Source organism: Coptis chinensis, chromosome 1 (genome assembly GCF_015680905.1).
Source record: "Coptis chinensis isolate HL-2020 chromosome 1, ASM1568090v1, whole genome shotgun sequence".
Taxonomy (NCBI): domain Eukaryota; kingdom Viridiplantae; phylum Streptophyta; class Magnoliopsida; order Ranunculales; family Ranunculaceae; genus Coptis; species Coptis chinensis.
The window spans coordinates 23,867,211-23,879,122 of record NC_141456.1 but is presented as its reverse complement, the minus strand read 5'-3'; the positions used below and the strand labels follow the sequence as shown (position 1 = coordinate 23,879,122).

Below are 11,912 nucleotides of genomic sequence, written 5' to 3'. Positions count from 1 at the left end.
ATAAATAAACATGATAATTGTTTAGTAAAACAATAAGTTGCTGATGGTTGATGCATGAAAACTATCAGTACGCTATTGTTTTGTACTTACCTCACCATCTACCCATTGCCTTCCATGCAACGAGTGGAAATGATACACATCAATAGTGTCATTATAGCCAAAGATTCTTATATCCTTTGAGGAATTCGGATTCTGGTTTCTGGTAAACGTCTTCTAGTAGTAATTGAGTATTTTGACCTCACCTTTGGTAGTGGGTTTCATGAGAAAGGAAGTACACAAAGCGGTCTCGATTAGGGAGTCACAATCCTTGCCAATAATTTTCTCCAATGACCACGCAACACTGGAATCTCTATTTCTCCTTTTTCTGGTAGTAGTCTCCTCACTTTTTCTATCCATTTCAGTCTGAATAAGAACCACATCTGGCAACACGATGGGTTCACCAACATTGTCCTCGTCCTCTACCTGATCATCAACCTCACCCTCACCCAAATGTACCTCCTCATCATAATCCATTATACTTGCACTACCATGTTCACCCAACATAATAACATCATTAACCCTAGCTAGATCATCAACCCTACCTTGATTATCATCCCCAGCCATGGCAACCAAATCATTCACCCTAGCTTCAGTTTCAACTTGACTCATCACAACATCATTCACCCTAGCTTCATTCTCCACATCACCCAAGTCTACCTCATCAGCAAAAGTAGCTTCATTGTTACCCTCCTCATTTCTAGATTCCCTCACATTCTTAGGGGTTTCGTTCACACTTGGTGATAGGGATGGTAAGTTAGTGATGTCACTAAGCTCAGCAGTAGCAGCAAGTAAACCAGCCAAGTTTACCTTCCTCATTTCAGTTTTCAGAACTTCTTCAGCATCTATATCAACATGATTGTCAACAAGCATACCTCTAGGATCTACAACATTCAAAAGAGTATACTCTTGGACCAATTCAACTAATGTTATAGTAGGAGCTTCTTCTTGCTCATCCACAAGTACAAATTGACTCCCCCTATTTATTTCATCTGTTGCATTCTCTTCCTCTTTCTCTTTTTCTTCATTATATAGAGAAAGTTCTTCCCTCTTCTCTTCATTTATCTCCCCGCCCACATGCCGAGCCTCCATTTTAATTTCAATATCACCATCAATCTTAGGTAATTCTTCACTAATCTCAGTCAGAACACTAGCTGCAAATGACTTCATTTCATTATGCTCCATCTCTTTTACTTCCATGTCAGTCTCTTCCTCTTCATCAGTTAAAATTAACTTCCTTCTTTTAATTTTGTTAGCTTCCTTAACATTACTCTCCATTGCCTTTCTTTTCTCACTCACCTGATTTAACCTTTTCATATTTTGCCTTTTACTCTTGGCTACTGCCTCTTTTTTACTAACTCTAGATGGTTGAACTCGGACATGTTGTGGCTCTCCATTCCTATTCTTCTTCACCATTTTGAACGTCTCAGGTATTGCTGCATCGGTTAGCACCTCTTGACAACTTTTTCCTTCGGGAAGATCAAATGAAACTTTCTTTGTAGATGAATTCCTCTTTTCAGTTGACCCTTTCTTTGGAGATGAACTCCTCTTTTCAGTTGACAATTTCATTACAGATGAATTCCTTTTTCGACTGGGTGAAGACAAAATTTTCTCAGTATTTGAAAACTTCTTTCTAATAGACTTTGTTCTTGGTGCCCTAATAACCCCATCAGATGCTTTCACCTCCCCATTGCTTCTCTCCAGCACAACTTTATTCTTTCCATGAACAATTTCTTGCAGTATTGCTTCCATCCCATTTCTGATTGAAGTCGTAAGCTCAGTCTTCAGCTCTTTTCCAATAACCCTAACCTCTTTTGTCATCTGTATGAACAATAAATTTCAAAATCACATAAAGCTTCACAGAGTTGTTGACATATCCTAGGTCACAGAGTGCAAGTACAAAAAAGACATTCACAATTAAACATATAAACCCAATTGAACAATTCTTAAATAACAATTTTCTTCAGTCCAACAAAAATCTTTAATTTAAGTAATTGTTAACCATTGATGCAATATAAAACAATGATGTACATTGAAGAACAACAACATAGTGGCTGACATATCAATAATGACAATGTGCTATATGAGAATCTTACCAGGCCCTGCAGTACTTTAGCCTGTCTCTCTAGCATGAATCCCTTATCAGAAGTAGCTCTTTGTTATGCATATAGCTGCAATGCTTCCTTCATTACTACCTCATTCAATTCTTTGTCAAGCATATCCAGATGCTCAAACACCACAACCTTCCCCTTCAATGGCTCCAGCTTTTTCTTGAAAGTCTGAAGATGCATGTTCCTAGGAGGAACTTCTGCCAATCAAGTATTCTTGGAAATCGTGCATTTGGTGCTTGACGAGCACCAAATGTAGGAATGTGAAGATATGCCCATACAACAAAACATATTACACAACCATAGACAGGAAAATAAAGCTTCCCTTCTTTCACATTATTGGAAATCTCTTCCAAAGAGTCATCCAACATCTCAAACAAGGGAGTTCCCCAGGGGAACTTATCAAATGCATCTAAATCGACCGCAAGATTAATAAATCTTCCATCTATTATCCTAGAAGAACCAGGAATTACAATTTAAAGTAAAACATACAAACCATTAAGTCGAAATATGTCTGCTTTATCTTCACTAGATTTGGATAGTTCTCTGGCTTCCAAGATTTGGTTATCACTAACAGAAATTCCATTGAAATACCTTGCTTGAAAGTCTGATGGTATCTTCATGTCTCTAGTGTAGAAAGAGTTAGCAACTGGCTTGACACTTAAACCCATTATCAAAGCCACGTCACTCTTCTTAAACTCCATATCTTTGTTGTCAATTCGATAATAGAGTCTACTAACCTTGTGCTCCATTACAGCACAAACCAGTCGTCGTGTGCAAATTCTCTTGAATGTCTAGAAATTTAGAAAAGCACGATTTCTGAACATCTTCTCTCTCCTCCTGACTAAAACTCTTGAACAGTTTATGCATTTTGTATAGAGATGAACGACATGTGAGATTAAGCTTTCTCATTTTTGGAATTTTTTGAATTGTAATTTTGCTTAGAAGGTTACTTAGGGTTTTTTTTTTGTTAGTTAAGATTGCATCCGTAATTTTAATTTTAATCGAGTTACAGACACGTGTCAATTAGGACACTTTGTCGCGGTAATACAGTAATGGGCTTCCCGCCATACTAAGTGCCCTTATGTTTTTTCCCGCCAACATGTTTATGTACGTGTCAATTGTTTCACTCTTATGTTTTTGTTTTTTATAAGTTGTTGATTGTTACTGCAATGCAGTATGCCAGTTGCAATAGATGTATATGTATAAGAACGATACCATATTGGCGGGAAATTTAGGTGGGAAACCATTTAGGCGGGAAACCTTTTCTTTATATTCGTGCTCATTCACCCAACAGACTTGTATACATTTCTCTTTACTGTCTCTCAAACAAATGGGTGGGGGAGAAGGTTCTAGTGCTACTAAAGCAACTATGGATTCAACATTAACCGAAAATAGCAAGTGTTTTAGGTGCGGGTCAACTGGCCATTGGAAAATCAACTGTCCATGGGCAAAGCTTAAGCGTCCAAGATGCTTCAATACAAATATGAGGTATGGTATCAGTAAACAGGAGTGGAGTATGGGGCAAAGGTATCTGTCATGCAAGATTAGTATTGGCAATGGTGAATGGTGGAGAGGTTTTAGATGGATTGATTTGCCAAGTGAAACAAGTGAGGATAAGGATAAACAACCTGCTGGAGAAGGACCACTTCAGGAAAGCCATTTGAAAGTCATCATTGATGGTCCGGTCAAAATGCAAATAGAAGGCAATGTTGACAATGTCAGTGAACTTGTAAGGAAACTATCTATTAGAGATTAAGTCATTATTCCTTTAAATCTTGCTTGCTTTATTTTGTTATGGATGTTATGGTTGTTTTGACATTCTGAACTTGTTCAAATGGTTGTAATTAAGTTCCATATTATGTAAATAAGTTTTCAGAATAGTCCTTAATTTGCTATAAGTTGCTGATGTTGTTGCACTTAATTGCTTCTTAATTTACAGTGTGTGTACTGTGCGTGAGGAGTGTTAGAGAAGGAGAAGAATGAGTGTTGGAGAAGAGAGATTGATGTTTAATCTTGACTCTATTGCGATCCAATGGTTCAAAAATAGCACACAAATCTAAAAAAAATTGTGTGGTAGTGACAAGGAGACAAGGTCACATCAAGGGGGACAAGGAGAGAGGAGAGAGAAGTATTTTTTCTGTAGGAGAGAGAGTGTTTGTTTCAGTTGGAGAGAGAAATGGGAAAGGGCAAAAGTGTCAATTTTTTGTTGAATTGGTCAAAATTGAGTGTTTTGCCTGGATTGAGAAGAATGGGCACTTTTCTTGCCTTGTTTAGGATATTTCCCTTGGAACAATTCATCGAAGGATTAACACGGCCAACGCTCACAAATCGAGAAGAAGGTAAAGAAATTTTTGATCGGAGCGTGCATTGTTTATGGGCGAATGAAATATTTCTGTCTCCTAAAGCTTATACAGAAGCTAATTTCATATCATTAACCTTGTAAAGTTAAAGGGAAATATCCTAAACAAGGCAAGAAAAGTGCCCATTTTTCTCAATCCAGGCAAAACACTCAATTTTGACCAATTCAAAGGAAATTTGACACTTTTGCCCATTCCCATTTCTCTCTCCAACTGAAATAAACACTCTCTCTCCTACAGAAAAAGTACTTCTCTCTCCTTTCTCCCTGTCCCCCCTGATGTGACCTTGTCTCCTAGTCACTACCACACGATTTTCTTTAGATTTGTGTGCTATTTTTGAACCGTTGGATTGCAATAGAGTCAAGATTAAACATCAATCTCTCTTCTCCAACACTCATTCTTCTCCTTCTCTAACACTCCTTACGCACAGTACACACACTGTAAATTAAGAAGCAATTAAGTGCAACAACATCAGCAACTTATAGCAAATTAAGGAATATTCTGAAAACTTATTTACATAATATGAAACTTAATTACAACCATTTGAACAAGTTCAGAATGTCAAAACAACCATAACATCCATAACAAAATAAATCAAGAAAGATTTAAAGGAATAATGACTTAATCTCTAATAGATAATTTCCTTACAAGTTCACTGACATTGTCAACATTGCCTTCTATTTGCATTTTGACTGGACCATCAATGATGACTTTCAAATGACTTTCCTGGACTGGTCCTTCTCCAGCAGGTTGTTTATCCTTATCCTCACTTGTTTCACCTGGCAAATCAATCCATCTAAAACCTCTGCACCATTCACCATTGCCGATACTAACCTTGCATGACAGATACCTTTGCCCCGTGCTCCACTCTCTTTCATCGACACCATACCTCATATTTGTATTGAAGCATCTTGGACACTTAAGCTTTGCCCATGGACAGTTGATTTTCCAATGGCCAGTTGACCCGCACCCAAAACACTTGCTATTTTCAGTTAATGTTGAATACATAGTTGCTTTAGTAGCACTAGAACCTTCTCCCCCACCCATTTGTTTGAGAGACAGTAAAGAGAAATGTATACAAGTCTGCTGGGTGAATGAGCACGAATATAAAGAAAAGGTTTCCCGCCTAAATGGTTTCCCACCTAAATTTCCCGCCAATATGGTATTGTTCTTATACATATACATCTATTGCAACTGGCATACTGCATTGCAGTAACAATCAGCAACTTATAAAAAACAAAAACATAAGAGTGAAACAATTGACACGTACATAAACATGTTGGCGGGAAAAAACATAAGGGCACTTAGTATGGCGGGAAGCCCGTTACTGTATTACCGCGACGCAGTGTCCTGATTGACACGTGTCTATAAGCCGATTAAAAATAAAGTTACGGATGCAATCTTAAGTAACAAAAAAAAAACCCTAAGTAACCTTCTAAGCAAAATTACAATTCAAAAAATTCCAAAAATGAGAAAGCTTAATCTCACATGTCGTTCATCTCTAGACCAAATGCATAAACTGTTCAAGAGTTTTAGTCAGGAGGAGTGAGAAGATTTTCAGAAATCGTGCTTTTCTAAATTTCTAGACATTCAAGAGAATTTGCACATGACGACTACTCACTGGGTTTGTCCAGAATGGGAGCACAAGGTTAGTAGACTCTATTATCGAATCGGCAACAAAGATCTGGAGTTTAAGAAGAGTGACGTGGCTTTGATAATGGGTTTAAGTGTCAAGCCAATTGCTAACTCTTTCTACACTAGAGACGTGAAGATACCATTAGACTTTCGAGCAAGGTATTTCTGTTAATGAAAACCAAATCTTGGAAGCCAGAGAACTATCCAAATCTAGTGAAGATAAAGCGGACATATTTTGACTTAATCGTTTGTATGTTTTACCTCAAATTGTAATTCCTGGTTCTTCTAGGACAATAAATGGAAGATTTGCTGATCTTACGGTCGATTTAGATGCATTTGATAAGTTCCCCTAGGGAACTCCCTTGTTTGAGATGTTGGATGACTATTTGGAAGAGGTTTCCAATAATGTAAAAGAAAGGAAGCTTTCTTTTCCTATATATGGTTGTGTAATATGTTTTGTTGTATGGGCATATCTTCACATTCTTACATTTGGTGCTCGTCGTGCACCAAATGCTCGATTTCCAAGAATACTTGATTGGGCAGAAGTTCCTCCTAGGAACATGCATCTTCAGACTTTCAAGAAAAAGATGGAGCCATTGAAAGGGAAGGTTGTGGTGTTTGCTCATTTAGATATGCTTGATGAAGAATTGAATGAGGTAGTAATGAAGGAAGCATTGCAGCTACATGCAGAACAAAGAGCTACTTCTGATAAGGGGTTCATGCTTGAGAGACAAGCTAAAGTACTAAAGGGCCTGGTAAGATTCTCATATAGCACATTGTAATTATTGATATGTCAGCCACTATGTTATTTAATGTACATAGTGTAATTATTGATATGTCAGCCACATTGTTCTTCAATGTACATCATTGTTTTATATTGCGTCAATGGTTAACAATTGCTTAAATTAAAGATTTTTGTTGGACTGAAGAAAATTGTTATTTAAGAATTGTTCAATTGGGTTTATATGTTTAATTGTGAGTTTCTTTTTTGTACTTGCACTTTGTGACCTAGGATATGTCAACAACTATGTTAAGCTTTATGTGATTTTGAAATTAAATGTTCATACAGATGACAAAAGAGGTTAGGGTTATTGGAAAAGAGTTGAAGACTGAGCTTACGACTTCAATCAGAAATGGGATGGAAACAATACTGCAAGAAATTGTTCATGGAAAGAATAAAGTTGTGCTGGAGACAAGTAATGGGGAGGTGAAAGCATCTGATGGGGTTGTTAGGGCACCAAGAACAAAGTCTATTAGAAAGAAGGTTTCAAATACTGAGAAAATTGTGTCTTCACCCAGTCAAAAAAGGAATTCATCTGTAATGAAACTGTCAACTAAAAAGAGGAGTTCATCTGCAAAGAAAGTGTCAACTGAAAAGAGGAATTCATCTGCAAAGAAAGTGTCATTTGATCTTCCTGAAGGAAAAAGTTGTCAAGAGATGCTAACCGATGCAACAATACCTGAGACATTAAAAATGGTGAAGAGGAACAGGACTGGAGAGCCACAGCATGTCCAAGTTCAACCATCTAGAGTTAGTAAAAAAGAGGCAGTAGCCAAGAGTAAAAGGCAAAATATGAAAAGGTTAAATCAGGTGAGTGAGAAAAGAAAGGCAATGGAGAGTAAGGTTAAGGAAGCTAACAAAATTAAAAGAAGGAAGTTAATTTTAACTAATGAAGAGGAAGAGACTGACATGGAAGTAAAAGAGATGGAGCATAATGAAATGGACTCATTTGCAGCTAGTGTTTTGACTGAGATTAGTAAAGAATTACCTAAAATTGATGGTGATATTGAAATTGAAATGGAGGCTCGACATGTGGGTGGGGAGATAAATGAAGAGAAGAGAGAAGAGAAAATTCTAGATAATGAAGAAAAAGAGAAAGAGGAAGAAAATGCAACAGATGAAATAAATGGGGGGAGTCAATCTGTACTTGTGGATGAGCAAGAAGAAGCTCCTACTATGGCATTAGTTGAATTGGTCCCAGATTATACTCCTTTGAATGTTGTAGATCCTAGAGGTATGCTTGTTGATAGTTATGTTGATATAGATGCAGAAGAAGTTCTGAACACTGAAAGGAGGAAGGTAAACTTGGCTAGTTTACTTGCTGCTACTACTGAACTTAGTGACATCACTGACTTACCATCCCTATCACCAAGTGTGAACGGAACTCCTGAAAATGTGAGGGAATCTAGAAATGAGGAGGGTAACACTGAAGCTACTTTTGCTAATGAGGTAGACTTGGGTGATGTAGAGAATGAAGCTAGGGTGAATGATTTGGTTGCCATGGCTGGGGATGATAATCAAGGTAAGGTTGATGATATTGTTGCCATAGATAAGGTTGATGATCGAGCTAGGGTTAATGATGTTATTCTGTTATGTGAACGTGGTAATGCAAGTATAATGGATTATGATGAGGAGGTACACTTGGGTGACGGTGAGGTTGATGATTAGGTAGAGGATGAGGACAATGTTGGTGAACCCATCATGCTGCCAGATGTGGTTCTTATTCAAACTGAAATGGATGCTGAAATGGATAGAAAAAGTGAGGAGACTACTACTAGAAAAAGGAGAAACAGAGAGACCAGTGTTGCGTGGTCATTGGAGAAATTTATTGGCAAGGATTGTGACTCCCTGATCGAGACCGCTTTGAGTAATACCTTTCTCATGAAACCCACTACCAAAGGTGAGGTCAAAATACTCAATTACTACTGGAAGATGTTTACCAGAAACCAAAATCTGAATTCCTCAAAGGATATAAGAATCTTTGGCTACAATGACACTATTGATGTGTATCATTTCCACTCGTTGCATAGAAGGCAATGAGTAGATGGTGAGGTAAGTACAATATAATAACGTACTGATAGTCTTTAATGCATCAACCATCAGCAACTTATTGTTTTACTGAACAATTATCCTGTTTATTTATTTGTAGGTGCTCAACATATATGTGAAGTTGTTGCGTAGGTGGTACTACCAACATTGCAAGAAGAATGGTCTACCTGATTGTGAAGTTTATACCATAATTAGGGATATATACTTTGATGTAAGTTTTGTTTGGATTACTTTTCTTTGTCATTGTTATTGTTTATTAAAGTTGAGTATAATGTATACACTGTTGTTGCATAAATATCTCATCAGAGAGCACAATGTATTTGCAGAGAAGATGAAAGACCAAAGGTTTAAAGATGAAAGAGTTGACAAAGGTTACTACCTTCCAAATGAAGTAACAGTTGAATACTTCATCCCATCCAGAGACATCAATCAATATCAACCACCACCAACCAAGTGCAAGGGAGTTATAATTCCGGTACAAATTAACTGTACTCATTGGGTGTTACAGGTCTCCAATTTTGAGGAAAGAAAGGTGTACACATATGATTCACTTGGAGGCAAAAAAAGCTTCTGATAAGCAAATAACCTTGGAGACAATGCTCCCATATGTCATTAAGTGCGCTAATCGAAGTATCTATATTGATATGGATTCACCATGGAGTCGTGAGTTTGTCCATGTCTCCCAACAACCTGATGGGAATAGTTGTGGCCTTTTTTGCCTTGCCTTCCTTGATTGCCTTCTTAGAGGCGTACCTGACCAAGTAAAGGATATCAAAATGACTCCAGAGCGAATGCGCAAGAGGATTAGAATGGATATCATCAACTATGGCATCAATCCCAACACCACAGAGACAAGGCAGAAGGAACTGGTAGAGAGTCTTGCGAATTGGTTCCAAAAGAATAAGGAGAAAGAACCAGAAGGTAAGTAAGACAACATGTAAGTATTTCTGAATTTTTGGGAACATGGTCCATGATTCTAAGCATGCTAGTTCATGCTTTTGATTGTTTGTATTCTGATGTTGGTTAGTGTTTGGGCCAGTTTTTGGTATATTGTAATAATTAATAACCTATATCATGGAGTAACTGTGGTTTTCAGATTATGACTAGACTATAACTGTTGTTATGATCTAATTGTGGTTTTGCAAATCTGTACGTTTGTTTATCTTAGTTGCTGATGCTTCATTACATGCAGTCTGATAATATGTTTTTCTATAACTGCTTAATCATATCTTAACTGTGATAACTAAAGCAACTGAAACATTTACAATCTTATGACTAAAATCCGCGATCATCTTCTTTATTCCTTTATCCAACATCTTCTTTCTTCCATTCTTCTTCAATGGTGGAAATACTCCCACCACTTGCTTCTTCAATGATGTTCAATCTTGACTCTATTGCGATCCAACGGTTCAAAAATAGCACACAAATTTGTTATATAATAGGAATTCTTTTCAAAGCAATAAAAATTAAGGACTTTAATTTACATTGATTTATATAATTTTATCTTATATGTAATCAAACTCTAAATACACTGGAATCCAATTGAAAACAAAATAAAGGAGAGAAAATTTAAGGCATTCACCTTCTCCAACGCAAAATTTCAAAATTAAACTAACTTGAAATTTCAAATTTTCAGAACTTGTGTTTGTTAAAAATAGACATCAAAATTCTGACAGGTTATAGAACAAAACCGCAATAGGTGTTGTTGACTGTTCCTTAATTAGAAAGTGTCCTTGATGGCTTCAAAGTGTAGTAATGTACATATGTACATAAACATGTTGGCGGGGAAAAAACATAAGGGCACTTGTAAATAAATTGTTAGTTGGAAATTATATTAATTGTACTATTAAGTATTTTCCATTTCTTTTTAACCGTTTTTTCTTTCAAATGCCAGCTAGACCAGATGTTGATACATTACCTAACTGAAAATGCTAGAAGGGAACATGGAAAATTCCAAAAACCATATACAATACCATGCAAAATGTTAAAAAGTTTACATCAATGGTGCCTTTACAAAATACCAAAGCCCATCCAAAATATGAATATTTCAAATAATTGAACAAGACAAGAATTATTGAAAACTACATAAGAGTTGTCCCTTCAATCACACTAAAATCCGTAATCATATGAAATCATTATCAAACTCCGGTGGACCACTAACAGCGAAGTCAATCCATTCAGCATCATCAGTGCAAGAAGTACATGTTGCTGCATTGTGACCAACACCACCACATCTGGTACATCTCCTTATTTGGACAGGGACACCCTCTCCTTTAGATCTCTTTCGCTTCTTTTTAGGGCGGCCAGCCTGTACCTCATCAATTGGTGGACGTACCATGATATCTCTAGCCCAATGCCATTGTTCTTTACCTTTCATTGGTGTCCAATTTTCCTTATATGTGTCCATCATCGTCTCCTTGCTGCAGCATGGGAGACAGTAGTCATACACAGAAAAGTTAGAAGTGTCGATGCATTTAACGACATGGGAACATGGAAGTCCCACTTGTTGAAAGTACCCACTAGTGCAAGTTCTATTTTCAAGGTCTACTGTGTTTGTTCCATCTTTAGTGACGACTGAAAAACTGAATTCACTTGCCCTCCTTGTAGTGTACGACCTACTCTCGAATCGGGCTGTGATGATATGGTCTTCCGCTGATTTGGTGAGTTTGGTCTTCAACTTTGCAGCCATAACACGGCAGTCGTAGAAGTACGTTATTATATTTTTCGAATACCATCCGTAAGAGATGTAACATGTATAGCCCATTCAGGAATTATCATTTTGTTCCAACTCTCTATATGATTGCTATAAACAATTCCGTACCTTTTCATTGGAGCAAAGGCATTGCACCATGATTCTTTAGGAATTATGACTAACTTTGCATAAGCTTTATCGTCACTGCACCAGATGTGACCCATAATTCTAACAAACTCAGCTTTATCAAA

General features: G+C 37.1%; 1 protein-coding gene across 1 annotated transcript; it reads right to left on the bottom strand.

Annotated features, from left to right (window-relative positions):
• Positions 1-11,091: 11,091 nt before the first annotated feature.
• Positions 11,092-11,658, bottom strand: LOC147523046 (uncharacterized). Its single transcript, XM_086569373.1, has one exon. It carries the CDS (start codon positions 11,656-11,658, stop codon positions 11,092-11,094), a length of 567 nt encoding a protein of 188 aa, XP_086425499.1.
• Between the last annotated feature and the right edge of the window lie 254 nt (positions 11,659-11,912).

Bases quoted from the DNA above. Each gene is read 5' to 3' on its own strand.
- LOC147523046 (XM_086569373.1), bottom strand. From the start codon at position 11,658: ATGGCTGCAAAGTTGAAGACCAAACTCACCAAATCAGCGGAAGACCAT.